General features: G+C 37.4%; 1 protein-coding gene and 1 long non-coding RNA gene across 3 annotated transcripts in view; one reads left to right on the top strand and one right to left on the bottom strand.

The window, feature by feature from the left end:
- Positions 1-4,263, top strand: LOC132367202 (uncharacterized). Its single transcript, XR_009503722.1, has 2 exons — positions 1-3,744; positions 3,997-4,263. It is a non-coding gene; the product is annotated as an uncharacterized LOC132367202 (long non-coding RNA).
- The window catches only part of XPA (XPA, DNA damage recognition and repair factor), a 39,184-nt gene continuing 15,015 nt past the window's right edge, over positions 2,071-26,239 (bottom strand). The window contains exons 3-7 of one of the 2 annotated variants that reach the window (XR_009503721.1): positions 17,210-17,315; positions 14,473-14,638; positions 12,679-12,796; positions 9,349-9,591; positions 3,267-3,353 (exon numbers count right to left, since the gene is read on the bottom strand). Coding sequence is in view for 1 of the 2 variants with exons in the window: in XM_059925132.1 (XP_059781115.1) it covers positions 3,205-3,353; positions 12,679-12,796; positions 14,473-14,638; positions 17,210-17,315 (539 nt within the window). In the remaining variant the exon portion in view is untranslated. Of the gene's footprint in view, positions 3,354-9,348; positions 9,592-12,678; positions 12,797-14,472; positions 14,639-17,209; positions 17,316-26,239 lie in introns of both variants that reach the window. The other variant, XM_059925132.1, reaches the window with a different exon arrangement.

Here is a 26,239-nt window from a genome sequence, read left to right on the forward strand (position 1 = left end):
TAAACTTTGGTATTTCATGATTTATCATCTCAGTCTACTTTAAAATTAGTGGTTTCTTACTAAAAGTGGGGTTTCTTGCCTCCATCTGAAATTTTCTCTTCAAAGTATTTTTTATTACTGTAGTATTTTAAGACACTACTGTTATTAAAAGGTGTTACTAGAGTAGAAGTTCCCAAATTCGTCTGAACATAAATCACCTGGGGCTCTCTAAAGTTTTTTTTTTTTAATTAAACCACAATCTCTGGGGGTGGAACACAGACATCATTGGTAGTTCTTAAAGCTCCCAGGTAATTCCAATGTGCAGGTAAGTTTTAGAACTATCATCTTAGAACATCTGGTCATTTCCTCAACTCTGAGACATCGTTCAGGTCATACAGTAAATTACATGCTAAAGTGGGATTTAGAAGTAGCTAGATTGGCTAAAACTATACTTGGCATTAGATGTAGGTTTGGATTTTATTTCTATGGAGTCTGGGTGGGCCAAGTAACTACTAATTCCTGAGCCTGTTTCCTATATGGTGTTGAGGCTTAACTAAGATAATAAAAGTACACTGTTAAATAACACACAAGGGATTATCTGACATTCCAAATTCTAGCATTTTTAGACTTTTTTCATTAAACCTTCAGAAAAATTTACCAGTAATCTCACAACTAGACGTATCTTTGTGCATTTGTACAATCTTTTTTTTAACTTAGTACATCATAAGTTTATGATGCATTAGGTATTTTCCATATTAATATATGGGGTCTCTTTGGTTCACCATACATTTAGTGGCTACAGAATATAGTCTACTCAATAGATGGAAATTCCTAGGATTTTTAAATACTGTACCATTTAACAAATAATCACAAGATTAAGGTTGCATGGCAAGTTACTGGCAGAAAGGGAACTAAAACCCAGGTTCTTTGCTAAATGTTCTTTTGTTTACACTGTTCCTGCTTCCCACAAACTATGTAATTAGTTAGAAACAGCTCCTGTCCTCAAGAAGCTAAAGGATAACCACTTAAGGCTTTGGTAACTTTGATCCTAAACTGCTTTGTAATCCTTTCATAACGTATTGCAAAGTTTGGCTACTTATACTTACTTGATCCAAATCCTAGAGGAATTTTTAGGTTTTCACCTCCTTTCTCTTGGACCCTCTCTTCATGTGTAGTGGTTGCTTCTAACAATTGCTCACTGATGTAACCTGCTCTGACCCAGTCTGGCAGCTAGGTATATGAAAAAACTGAATCAGAGACTGAATTATGAAGAAATAAAGGTACAAGAGCAAACATTCAACAGTTGCTCTCCCCACTAATGAAGCTCACACAGACAAAAGAATGGCATGTCACTGTACGTCATACCTTGCAATAAATCAATATTCTATTAAACTGTACTGATGCCATTTAACATGCTTTTGTCGAAGTGAACATATACTTTTCCTTAACTCTCAATCTCCCTTCCAGGAATTATTCAGAAAGCAGTTCATATGAAGATAAGTTTGTTTGCTTTTCCTGGAAAGTATTTAGCAGTGATTTGTATAACTTACTAATCTACAATTATACCTGAAAATGATAGATGAGGACAGAACTTGGCAACCTGAGTAAAGCAGATCTGGCTGTCAGTGATAGCTGGATACCAGGATTGTCCTAAATTGATGAAGGTGAAGAGTGACTAGAAGCCCACCTCAACTGGACAAGTCTATTAACTATACTGGTCTTGATGATATGATATGCTCATTAACAACTGGCTGTTACGTGCCAGGTGCTATAGATTCACCATATTTAATCGTCATGAGAGTCCTTACATTATTATACCCATCTGACAGATAAAAACAGGCCCACGGAGTAACTTACCCAAGGTCCACAGGTAGTAAGTGGAATCTGAAACTACATCCGTGTGGTGGTTTTTAGGGCTCCTTGTCTCCCAATGTAGTAATGCTGTTGTCAGCAGCCTGAACCCCTAGTAACTTGCTGGGAAGTTGTTTTTTTTTTTTCCCAAGAAGTTCTTGCTGCCCATTTGGAATCGCTTTTTACTGAGCTGTAATATTCAGCATAACACATTAAAAAAAAAAATCAACACTCGATAAATATATTAAACATTTCTGTATTGAATACTTATATAGAGAACAATTAGAATTATAGTCTCAAGTCTTTGGATTTGACTTGTTTTTGACTTTTGCCCTTCTTCAAGCATAGTCTCCAAGAGCTGATCTAGAGAGAGAAATGAAAATGTACAAAAACTTCCTATTTCTTTATTTGTAGCAGTAGGATAAAAAGTCCTGTCAAAGAACTTGAAAATATCTAGTTTATCATAACTTGAATTTGTTTTTATCAAAAAAAGAATGCATAGACCCTGTAATCAAGCACTTGGGATCAAATGCTCTTACTAGATATAACTACCTTGTAATCCTTTTGACAAGATAGAGGAATATTTGACTACCTAAACTTGATCCAGATGTCTGGGGTGATGTCAGGTTGTAGGTTACCACTCCTTTAGAAGTGTTAAACAAGCCCAGAAGCAAGCTGTCTTCCCTCCCAGGACTAAATGAGAATACCTGTAAGGCACTTAGCATAGTGTCTGCATGGCACGTGGTAAATGCTCAGTAAATGTTAACAAGTTATGATAAACTTATCACTACCTTTGATCAACAAACAATATAGCTGTTTTTCCATTTTAATCCAGATCTGGAAAGGGCTATCTGGAAACTAATATTAAGATCTATAGTAGTAAACCCTAAGGGTACAGAAAACTTGTCCCAGCAATAGCTCCCTGCTCCCTGACTTGCAGACAGTAGTAGTCTAGAAGACCTGGCCCAGCCTCTGGGGTGCAGTGGTCTACCACCATCCCTGCTGTTTCTTGGGATAAAAATCCAGTTCAGCCAGTTTTTGCCTTTACTACTAAAAGCTCTTCCTCCTACCCCAATCTAGGGTTTGTCTTGGTTGCTTATTTCTCAATTTTAGCTCTAACCTAACATTTTTGAACCTATTCTATCACTCAGCTCCCATCCCTATTGTAGAAAAAATGGTCACAGACCCAAATATTTTGCCCACAACCAGACCTGCTAGACCTTAACTGAAACTTGTTCTTAAGCCATAACATAATTATTGAAGCATTATTTATACAAGTGTTTCATTCATCTGTGAAGACTTTACACTTTGATGAATTTTGAACAAGACCAATCTAAATTTCCACACTATAAAAACATATCACTTAACTAAAAATCACATTTTCTCGTATGTCAGTTCATGGCCACACACAGTACAAGTCTTCCGGTACATGTCATCCTCTAGGTTTTCTTCTGGTCCATACTCATGTTGATGAGCAACTGTCTTCTTTTTCCATACACTGCTTCTTACTGCTCGCCGTAATTCTAAGAGAAAAATAAAAGCCAGTTTTTCAGTGGTGCTATTTCAGCTGTGTGTGTTTAAACCAAATGTGGTTTACACCTTAATTTTATAACAAGTCAAAACTGCTGATACAGATTTGGCAAGCTTACTTTCTTATCTCACTCACCGGTTTGGCCTGTGAAATCATTCATGTGATTGTTGGAGTTGGTGTGAAACAGGAGATTCAGAATTGAGGTATATGGACTAGAGGGACTGCAAAAAACCAGATTCAGAAGACAAGCGAAAGAACAGGGTTTGAGCAGCTGACTACGGAAGACAAGATGCCACAGCAGGAAAGGGCAATCAGCTGGGATGACTGACGATAAGGAGCATTTTAAATTCCTTGTAAGTCAGGAGCTACTTCTTCTCTAAGAGGTAAGTCAAACTTTGCTTGCAAGAAAACTAGAAAGCCAAGAACTCTGCCACTAGTTCATGGCTGATGTTAGAAAAGCTGCTTGTGCAACTGACCTTATGTCTATTAAATTCTTTATCCTATAAAATGAGAGCAATAGTTTAGGAGATAAAATTGCTAGTAATTATTGCAAAGTACAACATAAATAAAAGAATCACTGACTATCAAGAGCTGGAAAGAACCATGGAGTTATTTTACTTCATTTTATTTTGCAGGTAAGGAAACTGAGCGAAGATAGCATGGGAACCCAGGTCATTTATTCCAATGTTTAGAACTTTTCCCGCTACATCACATTAAAATGTCATTTTCACAAAGAAAAGTTATGTTCGATGCTCTGAAAAGCGACTAGGACATTCTAAAGTTCACACTGCATGTTACCGGAAGAAACCAAATGCGTTGTGTTAATTAGAAATTAACAAGCTAATAACATCTCGGTTTCTAGTTTAATGAATAAAAAGCAACATGAGTTGTTTTCATTTTTCTATTCTGACCAATGATACATCAAGCCCCGCACTGTCTTTGACAGCAGCACTACCTAAGGGAGGGTGTGATCATTATCTTCTATAAACTCAACCTTAAAAATCAAAGTACACCAAGTAATCACACACATTTTCTTTAATCCATTTTACTATGATAAGTACTATCAAAATACTACTTGAATCTTTGTATTTTCAGCCTTTATTTGTAACATGAGGATAAGCAAGCAAATAGGGCTATGTATCAGGCACTGTTCTAAGCACTTTATGTATAAACATTTAACCCTCACAACACTTTGCAGTAAGTACAACTATCATCCCAGTTTTACAGATGAGAAAACTAAGGCTCAGAGAAGTTACGTAAGTTATGCCTAAGATCAGGCAGAGGCACAGTCTAGCTCAGGCCATGTTCTTAACCACTAAGCTGTGCTGCCTTTTCATACACCTCCAACATGAAAAGCACTTTATCTGAGACATTTTCAAGCTTCAGTGTATATACCTCTGGACAGTTTCCAAGCTAGGGAGAAAATCATGTTCATCCAAACTCTAACCTTTATTCCTATATCCTCTCATACTCTGAAGAACCCTAATTTTTCTAGACATATCTGGAATGCCCTTTACCCTTTTATTTTTCTACCTTGGGGTATTTTTAAAATAAAAAATAAATGATATGCTGACCAGAACTGCACAGATGCCTCATGGTTTCAGATAACAACAGGAAGATGTCTCCTGTCCAAGTTCCAATACCTACTTTTCAACTTTGTTCTGATGTAAGGTATCCTGGCCACTTTCCCTTTACTACCCCACGAGGAAAATCTCTCAAAATCTGACTACATCCCAGTCGCTAAGCTAACTACCCAATTTGTGCATTATGTGAACTTAGGAAGAGAAAGAAGAAAATTATTTTCTTAACACTAAAAGAATACTTAACAAAAATCCAGCTTACTAGCCATAATTGTCACAACTGAACATAAGGTTTTATACTGACTTTATGGCTTTTCTTCCCATCCTTCAGCTAATCAATCAAGATCTATAATGACAATAAAGCCATATCTTTAGTATTTACTAGACATTCCTGGAAAAACTTGTGCTAGGAGGCACTAAAACAAAAAACTGGTATGTCTGTCATTTTCTTGCCCTTCTTTCCCCACATGACCAATCTAGTCTTAAAGCCATGAGGTGGAGCACGTAAAGTGGGCATCTGGAGGGGGGGGAGGAGGGAGCCCAAGATAGATAAGGAGGGTCTCCTAGAGAGGAGGCAGCAACAGTGAAGGGATATTAGGTACATTCAGGGGCACTAATCAAATAACTATATATTATAAAGGATAATGGAAATCAGGTTTCTCACTGTCAAAGAAGGAAATTACAAATAAGGAAAGGAAGAAAACCAGAATAAACCCTAAAATTTTGGATTAGAACTCGGTATATCAGTGTAAACTCAAGGTTTTAATTATATATTATAGACAGATATAATATACACATGTTTTAAGCTAGAAAGAAGTGCTCAAAGAATGATGAAGACATGTCAAAAGGACACAAGACCTAGCTTGAAGATACTCCTATGGGCCCAAATCTGAAACAATTTGAGCACCAAAGTAACTGACAGAAATGAACCAAAAGCGACTGAGAAGAATAGGAATTAATGAATCCATACCAGTCATAAACAAATGGGGGAATGATGCTATAGAATGCCGATTTCCAACTGGTTAAGTGTGAAGTGAGTGCTGAAGGTAGAAAACAATTTTTGCAACCATCATACTAAATACTGATTCAGGCAAGAACCATCCACGGATGAATGCTAAATTTAGGGTGAAGTGTTAAGGAGAAGCAGGACATTTACATGGTCTTACAGGGTTTTTTTGCTTATCAAAAATAAATATTAACATCACCATTGCGGGCACATGGATATCACATGCCTCCAGATGTGATGCCCTAGAAAAGTCACTTCATTTATGTTCTATCCAACCTGAAATGAATAACCCGAATCTAACCAGGAAACATGAGAAAAACCCCAAATGAAAAACATATTACTGCAAAAAAGGCAGGCAGGGGAAGAGAAAAGACTTTTTCAAAAATGTCAGTGTCATAAACGATAAAGGCTGTGGAAATATTCCAGAATAAAGTAGTTTAGGAAGACTTGGTACCTAAAGCCAATACCTGATCCCAGACTGGATTCTGTACTAGAATAAAAAACTACACAGGACATAATTGGGTCAACTGACGGAATATGGATGCCAGATTAGATAAAAATATCAGTACTATACTTTTGTAAGAGAATATTCCTATTCTTAGGAAACATACACTGTAGTATTTAGGGGTAAAAAAAGGGTGGCAATGTACACAACCTACTCTTAAATGGTTCAGAAAAAAACGTGTGTAGAGAGAATGCAAATGGCATAAAGTGTTAAAAGGTAAATCTGGGTGAAGAATCTGGGTGTCCCTTGTACCATTCTTATCCTTGCAATTTTATGTAAGTTTGAAATTATTTCCAAATAAAAACATTTTTAAAAGACAGCAGCTAGATTGAAGGGGCTTCCAATGGCCAAATTTGGGCATCAAAATGAATAATGACAGGAATGGACAGACTGTAACACTTGAGAATAAGAATCCATGAATCTGGGCTTCCCTGGTGGCGCAGTGGTTGAGAATCTGCCTGCCAATGCAGGGGACACGGGTTCGAGCCCTGGTCTGGGAGGATCCCACATGCTGCGGAGCAGCTAGGCCCGTGAGCCACAACTACTGAGCCTGCGCGTCTGAAGCCTGTGCTCCACAACAAGAGAGGCCGCGATAGTGAGAGGCCTGCGCATCGCGATGAAGAGTGGCCCCCACTTGCCGCAACTAGAGAAAGCCCTCGCACAGAAACGAAGACCCAACACGGCCAAAAATAAATATAAAAAATAAATTAACTATTAAAAAAAAATGTTATGGTTAAAAAAAAAAAATCTCTCTTCTCTATACAAGTGCTGACCAATAGAAGAAATACAACATAAGCTAGAAGTGCACATTAAAAAAAAAAAAAAAAAAAAGAATCCATAAATCCAACTAGTACTAAAAAAAAAAGCTCTTCTTTCCAAAAGAAACCAAATAGTAATTGTAGAAATAACGTAAAAAGAAAGTCACCATTTATATCCACCCTAATAATAACTGACTCAGGCAAGATACAACCTGGGTGCTAAAACCACTGAATGAAACTTAAGGAATGAGATGTTCACATAGTGTCACTCACCCCATAGATATCTTATTAATTACAAAGGGGAAAGGGTACCTTTACAATGGAGAAATCTGGCAGACACTGCCTTACCTAAGCGATACCATGTGTCTCCTGAGGTAAGCGACCCGAATCTAATCATGAGAAAACAAACTGCTAATAAACCAAACTTTGGGACATTCTGCAAAACAGGTGGCCTGGATTCTTCAAAAATGACAATGTCATGAGAGAAAAAGGCTGAGGAACTAAAAGATACTATGGATATGCATCATCCTTGATTGGCCCCCGGATCCAACAACTAAAAAGCTATAAAGGATATTGGAACAACTGGGGAAAGACAAATAATATAGATTATATACTAGGTAAAAGCATTATATTATATTAATGTTAAGTTTATTGAATGTGATTATTTTTTGGTTAGCAGAAACATGTCCTTATTTACAGTAGATAAATGCCTAAGTATTAATAAGAATCACAATGTCTGCAAGTAACTCTTAAATGGTTCAGCAAAATACGTGTGTGTGAATGAGGGAGAAAAAAGCAAATGTGGCAAAATGTCAACATCTGGTGAAATAAAAATTTGTTTAAATAAGGATTAGAAAGTTTTTCACCTTACTTCATTTAAGCAACTTAAAACTTTGGAAAGTAGAGGTCAACTACCTACTGCTGAGAATGAGAAGAAGAGGTGGAAAGATCAGAGACTTTAGAAGCGTGAGAAAAGGTCTGCTAGGCCTTGGGAAAACTCAGGAAACCTTGGGGGTGGAGCGGGGACGTACCAAGCAGCCCTGAAAGCCTAACCGAGGCTGGAGAACAGAACAGCGGTTACCACGTTCCAACCTCCTGGCCCCACTGGCCTAGGATTTCACAACACAAAAAGCTGTAGACTACTTCTCTTGGAAGGTTATAAAATTGTTCACGATAACCATCAGTCTTGCTACTGATTATCTTCAGGGACTGTTTCTATTTTTTACCCAAAGAAGTTTTCCCCTAAATCTTTGTTTCGATGAAAAATGTATTTTATACCACTCTAAAACTTGTATTTTATCCAGCTTAATATCTTAATTTTACAAAAGAGGCAGCCTGTATTCAAAGAAGCCCAATGCTGTTTACCAGATAAACTTATAAAAGAACTAGTGGAGGGAGACCAGATACTTCTAAATACCTGATGGGAGGGCAGGAAGTTTTGACATAGGGTGCCCATTGGTAACGAGAGGGGAAAAAAATCACAAGGAAATAACAAAATAACATATGAAGTTAGGATAGGAAGTTTCCTATCCTCCAAAACTGAGGATAGGAAATTGTGTCCTTCAAACTCCCCTGAGAGAAGCCCCAAAATAGTCATAAATATAACCACAGGGCCAGAATGTAAAATGTTCACAAACTTAGAAGGAGCCCCCAAATGGGATTTTCTCACCCACCTCTTTTGGGGAAAAAAGTGCATACTAACAAACAATGAAGATTAATTGTTCTTTGTTTTTAGAAGGCTAACCTCTACCAGTATTAAGAGAAAGCTGAGTATAACTTTAAAGAAAAGCCTTACAGCCACCTCATCTGTGGAAAGGAGCCACGCAAACCCAAAATGTTCTGTGTATTTGCACCAATTCAAAGTTCCCATCCAATATCCAGGCCAACACATACTGCCTTTTTTAAAATCTAGTTAAACTAAGCACAGTGATGCCATCCTTTCTACTTCTGCCTTCTCGGATCTAAGAGATCTGTAACAATTTGAACTTGCCGACAAGGAAATTCTTGTCTTCACCTTGTCTCAATTTATATATACACCTTATACTATCTATAATTTTCTTCTCTAGTAAGATCAATTCTTTCTCAAACTGATTAAGTAGAAGATCGTATTCTAAAAACAGGTAAATGTAATCTCTTACCTTTCCATAAAGAAGTAAACTTTGTGTCAGCTTCTTTGTGGATCAAAATCAGAAGACCAAGAGGAACCAGGTTCCAATTTCTTTTGAACTAAAAAAACTTTTAGACTTGCTTTTATTCCTCTCTGTTCTGAGCCTTCTGAGCAAAGTGCATAGTAAGCTCCTTGTTTCTAATTTCTACAGTGTCTACTCCACTCTCAGCCCTTTGTGGCCTAGTCAGGAGGACAGGAACATATCCACCAACCTCTAAAGTAAATCAACAAGAAGAAGCCATAATTAAAGAAGGCATGGCACTGACCTCTGCACATTAAACACCAGAAGACAATGGAGTAATGTTTATACAACTGAGAGAGAACTCAGGTTTTCATATACAAGAGAAACAGAAAAACATTCTTAGATTCTAACAGGGTCTTAGAAAATAAACCATTCTTGTAACCACTTGGAAAATTTCCTCAAAAAGCATGCTTCATACAAACAAGAAATAAACTGAATTAAAGAAACCAGTCTTAGGAGGTCCAAGAAAAAATTCAGGGCAAATTCAAACTCTTCAAGGATGAGGAAAATCCACAGTAGTTTATCTGGTGGATAATAGCAGCAATTTAACATAGAGAAAAACAGCCAATTATGTTTGAGTTTATACTTCTTTAAAAAAAAAAAACCATGTGAACTGTGTAAATCTTAAAAGAAATGTTCTAGTCATGCTAATGTTTAAATAGATGACTATCTTAATAGAATTGTTATAGGAAAAAAGCATAAAGAAATTAAACAGATGCCATCATCTTTTATTGTTAGTCAAATTATAGAATTTAGTCCCCTTTAGATGACATCTTGACCAAACTACAGAAATATTATAGTATCTAATAAAACTACAGATAGACCCTCTTTTTAAAATATTTCATCACTTTGAAGGTATAACTTTCTAATTCCTTTATCCATATATTATTATCTACAGCAAAATACCATCAGGAAAGTAGTTTGAGGAGGCAGCAGAAAGGGAAGAGCTGAGGTGATTCAGGGAGCTGGGGCTAACAAAAACGCTAGGCTGATATGTGATTAGTCTATCAATGTGCCCTCCTTTTTCACACTCCTTAAGGTGCCTTCTGTTACCTGATCCCTCAAGGCTTTCCTTGATGTTGGAAGAGAAGAAGGGTCAGGGTAAAACATAGAAGAGATTAAAGAAAGGACCAAATTCAAAAGAAGTCTTTCCAAATCCTCTCAACTGGCCCTTGCAGGGATTCTGGAAGACTGTGGTACAGAAGTGGCTAATCTGGGGACGAATCTTCAATGAAATGCTCTTACATGGCATAGTTTGCTATAGGAAACCTCTCTACAAAGGCATAAAAGTGTGCTTATTACCCTGATTCAGGAAATGATATGTTAAGTAACTATAATTTATATAAAGATGTATATAAGGATGTTTATCATGGGGTTGTCTGTCTTTGATAAATTTTTTTTTATTAAACTTTGATTTTTATTCTTTACTGTTAAGTTGATCAATTTTACATATCAAAATTTTCATTTGTAATCAAAATTAAGAAAGCTGAATTAGAAATGTGAAATACGCTCAACTATTATTCCCTTCCTGTAATTAAAGAATAAAGCAATCATTGACAAATATTTGAATATTTACACCCAAGTCCAAGGATATATAAGTGGATCTTTTACCTGCCTTCATTATATAATATCTACCGGGGAAAAAAATAAAACTTTTCTCTAAAGAGTATCCTTGTACAGCAACACATGCAGAACTGCCATATTCTTATAACAGGTACATAATATCCCACGGTAATACTACGATCTATGGGATGTCACTCTGCCCTAGTTCTCGTCTAAGCAACTTATGTATAATGTCTCACTGATTCCTTACTAAACTTTTATAAGGTGGGTGGTATTATCATCATTTTTATAGTTGAAGAAACTGAAATACAGAGAAGTTTTGATATACTTCATAAATGTCCATCAGTGCTTCCATTTTTATAAAAATTTTTTAAGGGCCTATGCATAGAGAAGAACTGGAAAAATAGACAAACTGTTACTGATGATTGTCTCTGGGTAGTATAATTATGGGATAGAAGTTCTTTGTAGTCTTCTAACTTCTCTGCACTGCACATGAATTACTCTTGTATTGAAATGGGGGAAAGAATTCCCTCACAATAAGAAGGAACAAGGTAGGCTTACATTCAATTTTTTTTTGTTTGCTCTTTTGTTTTTAAGACATATGAACTATCTTCATTCACCTTCCAAAACCTCTTCTAAATCCTAAACACATAGGCAAAATTACTTATTATGGCTACGATACTCATTTTAAATGGATCAATTTAGTATATGTATAACCCTGTATATACAGAGAATACACGTTATCTATATACACTTGACACCACACTGGCACTCTACGGTATGAAGAACATTTATGCCTGCTTTTTAAGATTCTCTGTAGGGAACCTGTGATACAGCAACAAGTGCCCTTTGTGCTCCTATAACATCCTATGTTCATCACTGTCACAGTACTTATCACACTCGATTATGACTAAGTTTACCAGTCTTTCTCTTCTGACAAAATGTTGACGCCAGCATTTGTGTTAGCACAGAGCCTGGAACACAGCTGACACTTAGCAATTGTTGGATACACTGATTACAGATGGATGGACAGACAGACTTCTGCATATATGCATACATGGATGGGTGCATGGACAAATAAATATAGAGATAGATGGACAAAAGAATGGACAGTCACGTGGATAGACAGATGAATGGACAGAGGAATGAATGTACCAAGGCAGACTTTCGGTCATGAAATCCTGGCTCCAGTCCCAACTCTCTAGCACCTATGTAACAAGTCACTCTACCTTTCCAGGTCTTTTATTCATATACAAAAGTGATTAGACTATCTGACATTAGAAGGTTCCTTCTAGCTGCTAAATTAGATCACTGAGACTTAGGCATTATTTTTTCATTTTAAGTAATTAGAGAGGTTTGCTGGTGGAAAACTTCACTTTTGATAACCCTGTGGGTCACATTTAAGATTGTATTGATGCCAAACCCTTAACCAGGGGTACATTCCTGACCCTACCGCCGTTCCTATACAAAAACATGACTCACTTGAAGACGAGGGCTTACATGCTTTTTTAGAATTGCAGTGAGGTTTGGACTGAGAGTCTCAAACACCAACTTACCGAGGGCAAACAAAAAGTCTTCTGTTCTTCAATTTATGGGAAAAAAAAAAAATTTCCAATCCAATGGTGACATTGTATCTTTAAACTGGAAGAACTTAGCTAAAGGCTCTTTGCAAAGCAGTAGAGCACAGTCCTTCATGATATAAATGTAGCCACTTACCTTTTACTTTTTTATCAAACTTCTTCTGTTTCATTTTTTCTCGGTTTTTCTGTTGAACTTCCTTCGCTTCTTCTAATGCTTCCTGACTACCCCAAACTTCAAGAGACCTCTTCACAATCTGAAATACAGAATCCATAAATTAGTTGTGATTCATTGTTGTAAAATAGTTATAATTATTAAATCCATAGGTGCCAAAGAGTGATTTAACTTAAGTGCAATTTTATAAGTATTTATTTGAAATTTAAAAGTTTTAAAATATTGATAAGAAACAACTCTAATAATATCTCTATCTAAACCTATGAAACCCTCAGTGAATGTATGATGAATTAGATTATGTATTTGCAAAGCACAATAAAACCAGGTGTGCCTGTGTAAATAGAAAAGCTGTCCTCTGACTGCAATCACTTCTCTGCTTTGTTTTCATGTGAATCAAGAGAACTACATGTAGTCAGTGGGTTTGATGACTTTTGGCAGGATCACCAAAAAAAATCTGCTGACCAATTAGCCAAATCAGATCTAAATATGAGGTCATCTCCAGAAATCTCCCATCACAGGAAATCAATCACTACTACTCTTCTCCTGAATCAATAACAGTTTCCATCCACTTGACTAATTTCTGATCTTCAAAATATGAATTTTCTTTAAAAACTTTGGTAGCTGAATGACCTAACAAGTCTTTATTCTAGTTTAAAAACCTTGGAATATATATATATATACTCTTTATAATATATATATACTCTTTATAATATTTATTTACATTTAGGGAAATGATATACACACTGAGAATTATGCTCGGGATGTCTCTCACAATATGTTACAGGGACCAAAATATCAATCGATCAAGCCAAACTGAAATTTCTTAACATAAAGCAATATACTGTTATTTCATAAATTCTAAAACATCACATTTTCCACAATTTAACATCCCTGAAAATGCTGCGTCACTAATGTAACTTAATGGTACTTTAACAACTCTGAGTCAAAAAGTGGTTCAGAAGAATTGGACTCTGAATGTAAGTTAAGTTTAGGAATACCTTAATAAATCTGTGGTACTTGCATTTTACTTTTTATGTACATACAAGCATGATTTATAGCAAAAAAAAAAAAAACTATTGTAAGTCTAATGGCACTATTTCAATAAAATAGAAGCACCAAGTGATAAGGCAGCACTGGGTCAGTTTAATTAGCAGCATTTTTTCATTTTTAATAGTACATAAAATTATGGTGAATCTTAATCAACAGTGTATTATGTTTAGTGAAAATTCAGTGTATGTTTGCTTTTACAATGTGGTTTCTTTATTAGAAGATACTAGGATTTTCTAGTATATTCCAATCAAACTGTGCTCTAAAGCAATGCCTCCCAATATTTTTCATATAATGGCACAAGAAAAGAATATTATGATATTTGTACCATTCTTGTGTAGATACAGGAAGCTGGAGTTAGATTCTGGGCATCTGTGAAATTCCTAAATTTTTTTCTATGATTTTATTTGGGGGGTAGGTGGGCAAGGGAAACACGGGCTGACTCCTATTTCAAGCATTTTTGTTTCCAAATTGTACTCCTAACATCACCCAATAGTAATACATTTGCTTCAAAGTGCCACATCAAAAAGCAAAATAAGTAAACATGTTATTAAATGTCATTATGTACGACTATGACTCATGTAGAACAATAAAATGAAAAGGATCTTTTTACCTTTCTGTAAGTAAAAACTAATTATAACTATTTCATTGTTAAAACTTCACTTCACCCGACCCAGGGTTTAAAATGACTGAATATAACTTATTAGAGACCTGTAATTTTAAGTAGAGTTTCATATCACCCCATTGTGCATGATGAGGATTCTTCTTCACAATAAATTTAAGAGCTGGTTCTCTTTTTTCTAAATCACAATCTTTCAGAAGGTATTCTTGTTTTGCTTCTGTTTTAGTTATAAGCTTGTGTTTATCATCAGCATCTCTGAAAACAGATTAAGTCCATTATATAAAGTAGTTGTTTTAAATAAATTAGATTTTCAAACAGTCCCAAAACCTAGGGGCATACATGCCAAAAGAAACATATAAAATACTTTTTCCTGAAACTCTCATGGTCAAATTAGCAGCATAAGAATTCCAACAGAAAAATACTTTCTTTTACTAATTCTGAGAAGCTATTTATATTAGCAGCAGATCCATGTTATTTAACATGTTAAGAATTTCTTTTTACTAAGTCCCTCTTTTCCACAAAGTATTTGAAATAACTTACATGAACACAGCAAATATAAAAGAGAACTAAGACTCAATGAGTAAGAAAATATAAGGCTTAAAGTCAGGACAGGCAGGATATAAGGAATATAAACATGCAAGGTCCAAATGCACCAAGCACAGCTAAGTTTCCAGTTGGCTCTGAGCTTTTACAAAGCCCAGGTTAAAATGGAGACATAGTCAATTACATAGCTCTTCTCATTCATTTGTTCTCCATCTACATGCTAGGTATTGTCCAAGGTACTAGGAATACAGCAAAGAATAAAACAAAGCCTTGTTTTCAGGAAGCTTACATTCTAGTTAGGAGAAGACAGTCAATAAGCAAACATGATGACTGATAAAAGTGCTATAAAGGAATACAAAGCATGGTAAAGGAAAAGAAATTTTCAGAGAGACTGGGAAATCAGAGAATGCCACTGATGAGGAAACATTTGAGCAGGGCCCTTAAGAAGTCAGAAAACATTCTGAATAGCTAGAGAAAGAACATTCATAGCAGAAAGAAGAGAAAGTACAAAGACTCTAGGACAGGAGTGTGCTTTGCAAATGGAGTTCACAACAAGCAGGCCAGTGTGACCAGAATGCTTAAAGTAAGTGATGGTGAGAAGTGATGAAAAACAAAGTCAGAGACAGGCAGGGGTCTTGTAAGAAATGGTGAAGACAATTTTATTCTAAATGGATTAGAAACCATTAAAGAGTTTTGAGTAAAATGCTATATGGAGAAGAGACGGTGCAAAAGTGGGGGAAGAGGCCAGTTACAAGAGTACTACTGCAGTGGTCCAGGCAAGAGCTGATAGGGGCCCAGTCCAAGGCAGTAATGGTACAGAGGATGAGAAATGGATGGATTCAGGATGTGGTTTAAATATAGACCCAAATGGACTTGGAATTAAACATGGGATAGAGAAACAGCCAGTGAATGAAGCTGGCCTTTAATGAAATGGTGAACACTTAGGAGGAGGTATAGGACAGGCGGTGGGGGGAGGGGGGGAGGAGTTATAACTGGGAATACCTTTAAGAAGACTAAATAATTTGGAAGTATACACCAAAGGAGGGAACAGGTAAACTACATTGTACTAATCTATAATCATCAAAGATGTTGGGAAAAACAAATAGAATGGAGGGCTGTATTCCTAGTTATGCTTACATTTTAAAAGTATATTTCCAGACTACTACATAACTTTCTTTAAATTGATAATTAGTTGCTTCCATTTTCTCATGGAATTAAGGTTATACGTGGTAATTTAGTTCCCAACACTATGTGTACTTTAAGGAGAGTGGTAACACTGTGGACCTTAACCACTGTGTGCGTTAATGACACTGTTACATCACTGGGAATAGAGTTTATAATTCCAGTGGGTACCAGAACATTTCCCATCACAGATCTGATCATGAGACCAAAAACATCTCCCATTCTATCTTCTAAGGATCTACTTAGCAACAAGGCAGTGGTGATGGCTCTAGATGTCTGCAGCAGGTACTCTGAAAAGGCAGGTCCACCAGGCGTGTGAGCAGTTGATCTGGGACTGTACATACAAGAAGTGGGGACAGGGAACAGATAAGAGGGCTAAGTAAGAATCCAAGGTGGGATCTTTAGGTGAGAAAGACACCAACACAGGACTTGGCCGAGGTAAGCAGTAGGGATAGGAGAACCAAGTGGAGTGAGTAATATTCTGTGGTGATACAAAAAGAGATAAAGGCTAGGAGAAGAAAAAGAATGACAGAAGAATGTGATTTTTCCTCATCTAATCTCTTCCCTGCCAATTCAGGAGAGTAGAAAACGAATGGAAAGAGGTGTTCTGAGTACCAGAAGAGTAGAAAATGAATGGAAAGAGGTGTTCTGAGTACCAGAAGAGTAGCTGGAGGCATTATACTTCCCCCCTCCTCTCATTGAAGGTGCCAGTCCTCTGCCCAAGGTATCAACACACACTAGTCAAAGTAAGAAAGAAACAAAGGGATCCTTAGGGGCTGGGGGGAGAGAAGGGTTAGGAACCTGCTACTGAGAGATGGTTAACGCCCCCCCAACCCCCCAGCAGAAAGGAAAAGGACATATCTATGGCAGAACCAGGGACATCCTTCCTATTTATGTGGCATAATGTTGATAAGCACAGTCTTCCTGTAATTCTTTAGCAAAATGGAAAACACAGAAATTTTAGGAAACTCCCAAAACAAAAAACATATTTATGAAGAAAATATTAAATCCAAATGGATCTAATTATTGTTTTGCCCTAAACCTACATGCAAACATTAAATTTTAGTAATTTAGAACATGCTCTGAAATAAAAATAAGTACCTGCAGTTATCACAAGTTGCCAAATCAAAGTGGTTCATTAGATAAGAATCCATAAATTCTTTACCACATTCTTCACATATAACATAATCAAATTCCATTACAGGTCCTAAAGAAAGGAAGATTAATTCTCTAAGTTGCCTTTTTTTGTGATTAGAATAGAGCTTCCTCTATTTTATTAGCTTACCAGCATGTATTTTATGCCTGATACAAACGTATTTACGTAAAAGACAACATAAAACCTTGATTAAATAATCTTACATTTATCTAAAAAAAATTTTTTTTAAGGAAAAAAGAAAAGAAAAAGGAAATACCATAAAGGAAAAAATTATGGACTCACCCAGTATTTTTGAACTCGAACAACATGTAAGGTACTTGTATTACTTTTGTATTGCTGGTATAACAAATTACCACAAATTTAGTGGCTAAAATAACACAAATTTATTTTCTCACAGATCTGTAGTTTATATGTCTGACACAGGTCTCAGTGGGCTAAAGTCAAGGTGATGGCAGGGTTGCACTCCTTTCTGGAGGTTTTGAGGGACAACCTATTACCAGCCATTTCCAGCTTCTAGAGGCCACCTGCATTCCTTGACTCATGACTCCCTTTCTCCAGGGATGTAAGCTGGAGCCAGCAACTGCAGCTTCTTCCATCACTATGGCTTCTTCCATAATCACACCTACCCCTGACTCTCTCCTGCCTCTCTTCTACTCTTATGGATCCTTGTGATTACACTGGGCCCAGCTGGATAACCCAGAATAATCTCCCCATCTCAAGGTCTGTAACCTTAATCATATCTGCAAAGTCCCTTTGGCTCTGTAAGGTAATAAATTCATAGGTTCTGGGATGGTTAGGAGTGGACATCTTTGGGGGCCATTACTTGGCCCACCACAGTACTGTTGAGAGTACAAAGATTAGTCTCAAGGCCGGAGGGAGGTGGGGGAGCTGCTTACAGATAAGGGAGACGGGCACTAACATATAACACAGAAAAGAGAGGCAATACAGAATTCACTTTCAAATGGGAAACTTTTTCTCTCCCTCCCCCCCTACCAACAGAGTAAACAGCTTCCTCTTCATCTGTCTCAACCACTAGATTGGAAATCTCTTGAAGGCAGAGACTGTATTTAGCTATAGATCCTCAATACCCAGCACAGAAACCACTCTAGGTAGAGTAAGGCCAGATTTTTTTTTTTTTTTTTTTTTAAAGATTTCAAATACCTAGCTAAGGATCTTTATCCTACAGAATTTTTTTTTTCCAGCAAGTCTGAAAGTTTTACTCCTAAGTCTTTAGGATGATTGCTACTGCCAAGCCCCAACTCTGAGAACTGCCACAAGTCCCAGCAGGAAGAAAAATGGAGTTGCCATTTGTTCATGTTTGTTCAATGTATTCCTATCACTGCCTTCCCTTACCTACTTAACACAAGAAGGTCAGTCAGTATTCTAGCACTCCTCAATCTCACTCATCTCCAAACTCTAAAAAAAAATCACTCTTCTTTCTAAAATATTACAGGGGCATAGCTATGGACAAAAGGAAAAACTGAAAATATAGTCAAAGTGGTATCTTCAAAAAACTGGTTACTGGAATGTGTTTGAATAGAGAGAAATTACAGTCAGAAATACCAATTAGGAGGCTACTGCACAGTATTATTAATCAAAAGCCATAAAATGTGCATACATTTTCCTAATTTTAAAAATGCCTTATAATGGAAATTTTTAAATATACATAAGGATGATTTTTCAACTCCATCACTCCCTTTACATTTACCATTTGGAAATTGCCAGTCTACTGTAATCAAGAGCCTTCCCCTCCCCCATTCAGTCATTCATTCACTAACACATTTATTATCCATATAGACTCATGGATTCCTATTATTTCAATGGTGTCCTTCATTACTTTAGTGTTCAAATTGTCTGAAATTTGGCCAGTGGAAGCCCCTTCAAGCTGACACTTATGCCTCTGTAACATGCTTCTATCACTTTCTGAACACTTACATATTTTCTGGCATTACAAAATGTCCCAAGCTCATCTTGTAGCCATCCTGCCCCAACCCTGGAATCAGCTATTTCTCTGAAGGGCCGTGGTTCCCTTTAGTGGAGAACAGTATCAGCATCCAAGATCTGGACACCAGCTGTGCTCACTGCTACTGGGCTACCTCTGCTTCATGGCCATTTCTGTGAACAGGGTTAGGAAATATACATATATATAGACACACACACAAATACGCATACATGTACTGTACACTTTTTTTGTTGAGATATAACTGACATAACATTATATTAGTTTCAGGTGTACAACATAATGAGTCAACAATTGTATATATTACATGATGATCACAATAAGTCTAGTTAACATTCGTCACCACACGGTTACATTTCTTATCATAAGAATTTTTAAGATCTAATCTCTTAGCAACTTTCAAATATGTAATACAGAATTATTATTACCATGCTGTACATTACTTTCCCATGACTAACTGGAAGTTTGTACCTTTTGACCCACTTCAAACATTTCACCTCCCTCCCTCCTCCCCCATCTGGCAATCATCAATCTGTTCTCTGTATCTGTGAGTTTGTTGGGGGGGGGGTGTTTTTAGATTCCACATGTAAGTGAGATCATATGGTATTTATCTTTCTCTGACTTACTTCACTTAGCATAGTGCCCTCAAGGTCCATCCACGTTGTCACAAATGGCAAGATTTCATTCTTTCTTATGGCTGAATAATATTCCACTGTATGTATATACACACACACACACACACACACACATATCACACTTTCTTTATCCATTCATCCATCAATGGACACTTAGATTGTTTCCATATCTAGTTATTGTAAATAATGTTGCAATGAACATGGGGGTGCATGTATATTTTCGAGTTACTGTTTACATTTTCTTTGGATAAATACCCAGAAGTGGGGTTGCTGGATTAATGGTAGTTCTAATTTTTTGAGGCACTTGCATATTGTTTTCCATAGTAGTTGCACTGATTTACATTTACAAGGGTTCCTTTTATCCACATGCTCACCAACAATTATTTTTTGTCTCTTTGATAACCACCATTCTAACAGGTGTGAGGTGATAGCTCACGGTGGTTTGATTTGCATTTCCCTGATGATTAGTGATGTTGAGCATCTTTCCATGTACATACTGGCCATCTGTACGTCTTCTTTGGAAAAATGTCTATTCAGATCTTCTGCCCATTTTTTAATCAGATTGTCTGGTTTTTTGCTATTGAGTTGTAGGAGTTCTTTATATATTTTGGATACTAACCCCTCATCAGATGTATGATTTGCAAATATTTTCCCCCATTCAGTTGGTGGCCTTTTCAAAGGTTTCCTTTGCTGTGCAGAAGCTTTTTAGTTTGATGTAGTCCCACTTGTTTAACAGTTTTGCTTTTGTTGCCTCTGCTTTAGGTGTCATATCCAAAAATATCACTGCCAAGACCAATGTCAAGGAGCTTTTCATCTATTTTCTTTTTTGTTTGTTTTTTATTTATTTGGTTGCATTGGGTCTTAGTTGCGGCTCGCAGGCTCCTTAGTTACGGCTCCAAGCTCCTTAGTTGTGGCATGCAAACTCTTAGTTGCAGCATGCATGTGGGATCTAGTTCCTGCATTGGGAGCACAGAGTCTTAACCACTGTGCCACCAGGGAAGCCCCCATCTGTTTTCTTCTAAGAGTATTATGGTTTGTCTTACACTTACATCTTTAATCCATTTTGAATTATTCTGTGTGTATGATATAAGACAGTGGCCCAGTTTCGATCTTTTGCAAGTGACTGTCCAGTTTTCCCAACACCTTTTTTGAAAAAACTGTCCTTTCCCCTTGTATATTCTTGGCTCCTCTGTCATAAATTAACTGACCATATGTGTAGGTATATTTCTGGGCTCTCTCTTCTGTTCCATTGACCTATGTGTCTGTTTTTATGCCAATACCATACTGTTCTCATTACAATGGCTTTGAAATATAATTTGAAATCAGGGAGCATGAGGTCTCCAGCTCTGCTCTTTTTTCTCAAGATTGCTCTGGCCATTCAGGGTTTTTCATGGTTCCATGTGAATTTTAGGATTGTCTGTTCTAGTTCTGTGGGAAAATGCCATTGGAATTTTGATAGGGACTGCACTGATTCTATAGATTGCTTTAGGTACTATGGACATTTTAAGAATATTAGTTCTTCCAACCCAGAGCACAGAATGTCTTTCTATTTATTTGTGTCTTCTTCCATTTCTTTCATCCATGTCTTAGAATAAGTTTTCAGTGTACTAGTATTTCACCTCCTTGGTTAAATTTATTCCTAGGTATTTTATTCTTTCTGATAAACGGGCAACTGTAAATGGGACTGTTTTCTTAATTTCTCTTTCTGATAGTTCATTAGTAGTGTACAAAAATGCAACAGATTTCTATATATTGATTTTGTTTCCTGCAACTTTGCTGAATTCATTTATTAGTTTACATGTACACTTCTACATGCATACACATATACATGTTTTAGAAATCATGAGTTCACACTGATACTGGCAATTTTAATCCATCCCCACAGGGTTCTTTCTTGCCTTCTCCCATTCCATATTTGTATGCCTTTTCTTCTACAATGAGAACCTTGACTCCCAACAACATCAAGAAATACATTCATCTGCTTGAGCCAATAATACATCTAAACTAGTTTCAAAATTTCTTCACTCATACCACTCTATAAAATGAGTTCAGGAATTTTGTGGTTTTCCCCTTACCCCACCCACCTCAAATTGAGGATATACTGTCAAATACTGTCCTCGTAAATCATTTGGACTAGTTCTTTCTGTCCTCCCCCCTTCAACATGATCATGTTATTTCCTTTGGAAAAATACGTCCATTTGTTTATTTGCTTTTAGGTTATTTACTCCTTCTATCAATGTTAATTTCACTTTTTTTTAAGTAGGTAAACTTTACCAGAAATATACATACTTTTGGGTCAGTTACCCTACTGCTATGAATCAGAGAGCTGGACAAAAGTTTACCTCCAAATATATTCACTGCAGTAATAATTATTAGAATAGAGAAAAGAAATAAACAAAAGAGCTGCATTTAAATGAATCATGGTGCAGTCATCAAATGGAGTATTATGTAGCCATTAAAAAGAAAGTTCTGAAAGAATATTTAAGAAATGGGGAAATGCTCTTAATGGCATTTTTATAAAAGAAAAATATTACATTCTCATTCACATATCAAAAACAGTCTCAAAGATAATACATCAAAATGTTTGCACAGGAAGTTACTGTTTAATGGGACAAAGTTTCAGTTTCGGATGATGAAAAAACTCGAGATGGATGGTGGTGACTGTTACAAAACAATGTGAATGTATAGTACTTAACGCCACTAAACATATGCTTTAAAAGGTTACAATTGTAAATTTTATGTTATCATGTTTTATCACAATTTTTAAAAATAATTTTTTAAAAAGACAGTATGAACAGTGACTGACCTCACTGTTACACACTATTCTCTCCACATGGTTGCATTCCCCTGCAGTCCTAGAGTACACAGTGGGTTTAATTCTAGACCAGAGGTTGTCAAAGTGTGGCCTCCGGGCCAGCAGCATCAGCATCACCCAGGAACTTGTTAGAAACAAATTCACAGTCCCTACCTAAGAGCTACTAAATCAGAAGAAGCTCTAGGGATGGGACCCCGCAATCTGTGTTTTAATAAAGCCTTCCTGGTGATCCTGATGAACCTTGTTCTAGATTCTAAAAGCATCTGATAGGCTCTGTTTTATACGCAGCAAAGCTTAATGACCCAAATAAATTATTTTGATTTTTCTCGGCTATGCTACAAAAATAGACTGTCTCTAAAATTAACAAAGAAATCCTTGGTGGGGGTGTGCTGCAAAGGATCCAAGGGACACTGCCCTCAGCAAAGGATAGAGTACCCAGTCATAAGAATCCTGGGAAGCAGAGGGACTTCCCTGGTGGTCCAGTGGTAAAGAATCCGCCTTCCAATGCAGGGGACGCAGGTTTGATCCCTGGTCAAGGAAACAAGATCCCACATGCCACAGGGCAGCTAAGCCCGCATGCCACAACTACTGAGCTTGCAAGCCTCAACGAGAGAGCTGGCGTGCTGCAAACTACAGAGCCCACGCACCCTGGAGCCCGCACACCACAACTAGAGAGAGAAAACCCCCAAGCCACAAGCAGAGAGAAGCCTGAGCACTGCAACGAAGAGGCTGTGAACCGCAACAAAAGATACCGCATGCCGCAACTAAGTCCCAACACAGCCAAAAAAAGAAAGAAAGAAAATAGAGGAGGAACCAAGATGGCAGAGTAGAAGGACGTGCTCTCACTCCCTCTTGCGAGAACACCAGAATCACAACTAACTGCTGGACAATCATCGACAGGAAAACACTGGAACTCACCAAAAAAGATACCCCACATCCAAAGACAAAGGAGAAGCCACAATGAGTTGGTAGGAGGGGTGCAATCACAGTAAAATCAAATCCCGTAACTGCAGGGTGGGTGACTCACAGACTGGAGAACACTTAAACCACAGAAGTCCACCCACTGGAGTGAAGGTTCTGAGCCCCACGTCAGGCTTCCCAACCTGGGGGTCTGGCAACCGGAGGAGGAATTCCTAGAGAATCAGTTTGAAGCCTAGTGGGAATTGATTGCAGGACTTCGACAGGACTGGGGGAAACAGAGACTCCACTCTTGGAGGGCACACACAAAGTAGTGTGTGCATCAGGACCCAGGGGAAGGAGCACTGACCCCAGGGAAGACTGAACCAGACCTACCTGCTAGTGTTAGAGAGTCTCCTGCAGAGGCGAGGGGTGGCTGTGGCTCACCGTGGGGACAAGAACACTGGCAGCAGAAGTTCTGGGAAGTATTCCTTGGCGTGAGCCCTCCCAGAGTCTGTCATTAGCCCCACCAAAGAGCCCAGGTAGGCTCCAGTGTTGGGTTGCCTCAGGACAAACAACCAACAGGAAGGGAACCCAGCCCCACCCATCAGCAGACAAGCAGATTAAAGTTTTACTGAGCTCTGCCCACCAGAGCAACAGTCAGCTCTACCCACCACCAGTCCCTCCCATCAAGCCTCTTAGATAGCCTCATCCACCAGAGGGCAGACAGCAGAAGCAAGAACAATAGTCCTGCAGCCTGTGGAACAAAAACCACATTCACAGAAAGATAGACAAGATCAAAAGGCAGAGGGCTATGTACCAGATGAAGGAACAAGATAAAACCCCAGAAAAACAAGTAAATGAAGTGGAGATAGGCAACCTTCCAGAAAAAGCATTCAGAATAATGATAGTGAAGATGATCCAAGACCTCGGAAAAAGAATGGAGGCAAAGATCGAGAAGATGCAAGAAATGTTTAACAAAGACCTAGAAGAATTAAAGAACAAACAAACAGAGATGAACAATACAATAACTGAAATGAAAAATACACTAGAAGGAATCAATAGCAGAATAACTGAGGCAGAAGAATGGATAAGTGACCTGGAAGACAGAATGGTGGAATTCACTGCTGTAGAACAGAATAAAGAAAAGAAGGAAAAGAAATGAAGACAGCCTAAGAGACCTCTGGGACAACATTAAATGCAACAACATTCGCATTATAGGGGTCCCAGAAGGAGGAGAGAGAGAGAAAGTACCAGAGAAAATATGTGAAGAGATTACAGTTGAAAACTTCCCTAACATGGGAAAGGAAATAGCCACCCAAGTCCAGGAAGCACAGCGAGTCCCATACAGGATAAACCCAAGGAGAAACACGCCGAGACACATAGTAATCAAAGTGGCAAAAATTAAAGACAAAGAAAAATTATTGAAAGCAGCAAGGGAAAAACGACAAATAACATACAAGGGAACTCCCATAAGGTTAACAGCTGATTTCTCAGCAGAAACTCTACAAGCCAGAAGGGAGTGGCATGATATACTTAAAGTGATGACAGGGAAGAACCTACAACCAAGATTACTCTACCCTGCAAGGATCTCATTCAGATTCGATGGAGAAATCAAAAGCTTTACAGACAAGCAAAAGCTAAGAGAATTCAGCCCCACCAAACCAGCTCTAAAACAAATGCTAAAGGAACTTCTCTAAGTGGGAAACACAAGAGAAGAAAAGGACCTACAAAAACAAACCCAAAACAATTAAGAAAATGGTAATAGGAACATACGTGTCGATAATTACCTTAAACGTGAATGGATTAAATGCTCCAACCAAAAGACACAGGCTTGCTGAATGGATACAAAAACAAGACCCATATATATGCTGTCTAAAAGAGACCCACTTCAGACCTAGGGACACATACAGATTGAAAGTGAGGGGATGGAAAAAGATATTCCATGCAAATGGAAATCCAAAGAAAGCGGGAGTAGCTATACTCATATCAGATAAAATAGACTTTAAAATAAAGAATGTTACAAGACACAAGGAAGGACACTACATAATGATCAAGGGATCAATCCAAGAAGAAGATATAACAATTATAAATATATATACACCCAACGTAGGAGCACCTCAATACATAAGGCAACTGCTAACAGCTATAAAAGAGGAAATCGACAGTAACACAATAATAGTGGGGGACTTTAACACCTCACTTACACCAATGGACAGATCATCCAAAATGAAAATCAATAAGGAAACAGAAGCTTTAAATGACACAACAGACCAGATAGATTTAATTGATATTTATAGGAATTCCATCCAAAAACTCCACCCAAAAACACTCCATCCAAAAACATTCCATCCAAAAACATTCTATTGAAAAACTCTTCTCGAGTGCGCATGGAACATTCTCCAGGATAGGTCATATCTTCGGTCACAAATCAAGCCTCAGTAACTTTAAGAAAACTGAAATCATATTAAGCATCTTTTCTGACCACAACGCTATGAGATTAGAAATGAATTACAGGGTGAAAAACGTAAAAAGCACAAACACATGGAGGCTAAACAATACGTAACTAAATAACCAAGAGATCACTGAAGAAATCAAAGAGGAAATCAAAAAATACCTAGAGACAAATGACAATGAAAACACGATGATGCAAAACCTACGGGATGCA

Source organism: Balaenoptera ricei, chromosome 6, assembly GCF_028023285.1.
Source record: "Balaenoptera ricei isolate mBalRic1 chromosome 6, mBalRic1.hap2, whole genome shotgun sequence".
Taxonomy (NCBI): Eukaryota; Metazoa; Chordata; class Mammalia; order Artiodactyla; family Balaenopteridae; genus Balaenoptera; species Balaenoptera ricei.